This window comes from Oratosquilla oratoria, chromosome 17 (assembly GCF_046742065.1).
Source record: "Oratosquilla oratoria isolate Oo_2021 chromosome 17, ASM4674206v1, whole genome shotgun sequence".
Classification (NCBI taxonomy): domain Eukaryota; kingdom Metazoa; phylum Arthropoda; class Malacostraca; order Stomatopoda; family Squillidae; genus Oratosquilla; species Oratosquilla oratoria.
Window position 1 is genome coordinate 28,946,486 of NC_134793.1, and position 2,500 is coordinate 28,948,985.

Consider the following 2,500-nt stretch of genomic DNA (forward strand, 5'->3'; position numbering starts at 1 on the left):
TCAGTTCGTTCAAGCCTGTTATTAAGGCATCTATATTTGTGTAAGACACTTTAAATTTTCTGCTACTTCCATCGTGTTTTCTGTTTCCCTTCCGATTTTCTATGCTATGAACCATTTCCTCACTTTCATATCCACCACTCTCCAATAGAATTTCTCTTTGACTCTGTTCTTTTCTCTTTTTTTTTCCCTTAGCTTCTAGCCTTTTTGCGTTCTTATCCTCTCTTTCCTCTTTATTAATTTCTCTTTTTATCTGTTATCACTGTTTGCTAGTTTCCCTGTTTTTGCTAAGATATTCTCTGCTGTCAATTTCATCCCCTGTTTCTTGTTCATCCTCTTGAACTACTTCTAATATCTTGTTTACTTTTTCCTTCTCCTCTTTTACTCTTGTAGTCCTATTTGGATTATGCTTCTCTTCCATCCCTAATATAATTATACATTACTTTTTGTCCGCTAAGTCTCTTAATATATTCTCCTTCTCTCTCATCACTTTAATAACTGTGTCCTTAGGTTGTTCTTTCGTCTGTTGTGTTATTATATCTCTAAATTCAATTTTGTTGTTCTCTTGGACTTTTTTCCAACCCTGTGCTTCTTTTGCTATGGACTCTTTATTCCCTTTATTATTATTCTTTAATTCCTCATTCTCATATTTTACTTCTTTTAACTGTCTTTTTAATTCTTCTTTTTCTTTAGTTAGGTTTTGGTTCTCCTTTAGTTCTTCCAATTTATCAACTCTGCGTAATCCGTTGAAGTTGGCTGAACCTAACCTCTCAGCGTTCGATCATTTTCTCTAGTTTTCCTCTAGACTTGCTAATGGGGGGAGGTTGGCATCCTCTCCCTCATTAAATCCATGGAAATTATTATCTCCATTTTCTATTGTGTTGCTCTTATCTATTTTTTTTTATCTTAGTGCCTTTGCTGATATTTTCGACTTCACCTGCGTCGTGTGGAGTCCTCTTATTGACATTTCTTCTGGCGTCCGGGGGAGCCCGTTCGTCTCCTTCCACATTTCCTTCCATTTTCCTCAGTAATCCTTCCCTTTCTCCTTTTTCTTCACCTTCCCATTACACAACGAGCTTTCCCCTTCCCTACTAATACAAGAAAGGTACTCCGTCGTTGAGATCGACGAAACTTGAAGTTTTCCTGGACTTCCAAATTTCGCTGTCACTTCGACCGGTGTGTGTGTGTGTGTGTGTGTGTGTGTGTGTGTGTGTGTGTGTGTGTCCGCACCGGAGTTCCTGGAAGACTTGTCCCTCCTGTTGCTCTTTGTTCTGACTTCTTCGCTCCTTTCACTTGTCTCCTATCTGATCTTCTCATTTCTAACACACCTTATTTTCAAGTTTTATCTTCACAGTTGTGCATAAGAATGGAAGAGGAAATATATTGGTGAAAAACACACCCACTCAATATATATTACACACACACACACACACACACACACACACACACATATATATATATATATATATATATGTATATATATATATTTATATGTGTATATAAATCTATATATATGTGTGTATAAATAAATATATATATATATATTTATATATATATATATATATATATATATATATATATGTGTGTGTATATAAGTATTTAAGACAGATGAGAGAGTAATAGGTGAGGAAGGATAAACAAAAATGCACTGGGAATAAATTTATTGCCCTGACTTTGCGACCACAATATATATATATATATATATATATATATATATATATATATATATATATATATATATATATATATATATATATATGTGTGTGTGTGTGTGTGTGTGTGTGTGTGTATGTATGTATGTGTGTGTGTATATACATTAGCAATGTCTTTTTTCTCTTCTTGACGAATTAGCCTTCGTCAATCCCACATTTGTGAGAATAGACACCTCAGACGACAATATTTTCATAACCATATTATATTGTATTATGATATATATTGTCTATGCTATTTTGTGTAATAATTGTATATATGTATGTATATATATATATTATATATATAATATATACATGTATATATATATATATATATATATACAGTATACACACACACACACACACATATATATATATATATATATATATTATATATATATATATATATACATATATACAGTGTGTGTGTCCGCGCGATGGTTTCTTTCTGAATAAAGAATGGAAGAAGACCTGGACTCTTTTTGTTGTCTTCTTTTCATGTGCCGTGCCCGCGGTCCCTCGACGCCCGCCACGTTCTCCCTCGGCAGAACACGGACATCTCGCAACTGAAGGAGCAGTTGTTTAACGATCTACCCTCCTCGGTGTCACGGGAGAGGCGTCCTCCGGAGACGGCGACCAACACGATGCGAAGAGTCGGGACCAAGAAGAGGTCTGCGCCTCAGCCTCCTGCAAAGTGAGTAGTTCTTGTAGTGTAGCTTCTGCCGGGAGGGATTGTGTCGCGTGCAGAACTCTGTTGCTGAGTTTGAGTCGTTGGGTTTCTTCTTCCTCTTTTACCTCTTCTTCTTCTTCTT

At 35.6% G+C, this 2,500-nt stretch overlaps 2 protein-coding genes across 8 annotated transcripts in view; one reads left to right on the plus strand and one right to left on the minus strand.

Moving 5' to 3' along the window:
* The window catches only part of LOC143034565 (uncharacterized), a 328,538-nt gene that overhangs the window by 296,346 nt on the left and 29,692 nt on the right, over nt 1–2,500 (plus strand). For all 6 annotated transcript variants that reach the window (XM_076200807.1, XM_076200808.1, XM_076200803.1 and 3 more), the window contains one exon: nt 2,237–2,382. In XM_076200807.1, the coding sequence (XP_076056922.1) occupies nt 2,237–2,382 (146 nt within the window). The remainder of the gene's footprint in view (nt 1–2,236; nt 2,383–2,500) is intronic.
* LOC143034567 (uncharacterized) overlaps nt 1–2,500 on the minus strand; it is a 428,587-nt gene that overhangs the window by 32,522 nt on the left and 393,565 nt on the right. The gene's annotated exons all lie outside the window — the stretch shown is intronic.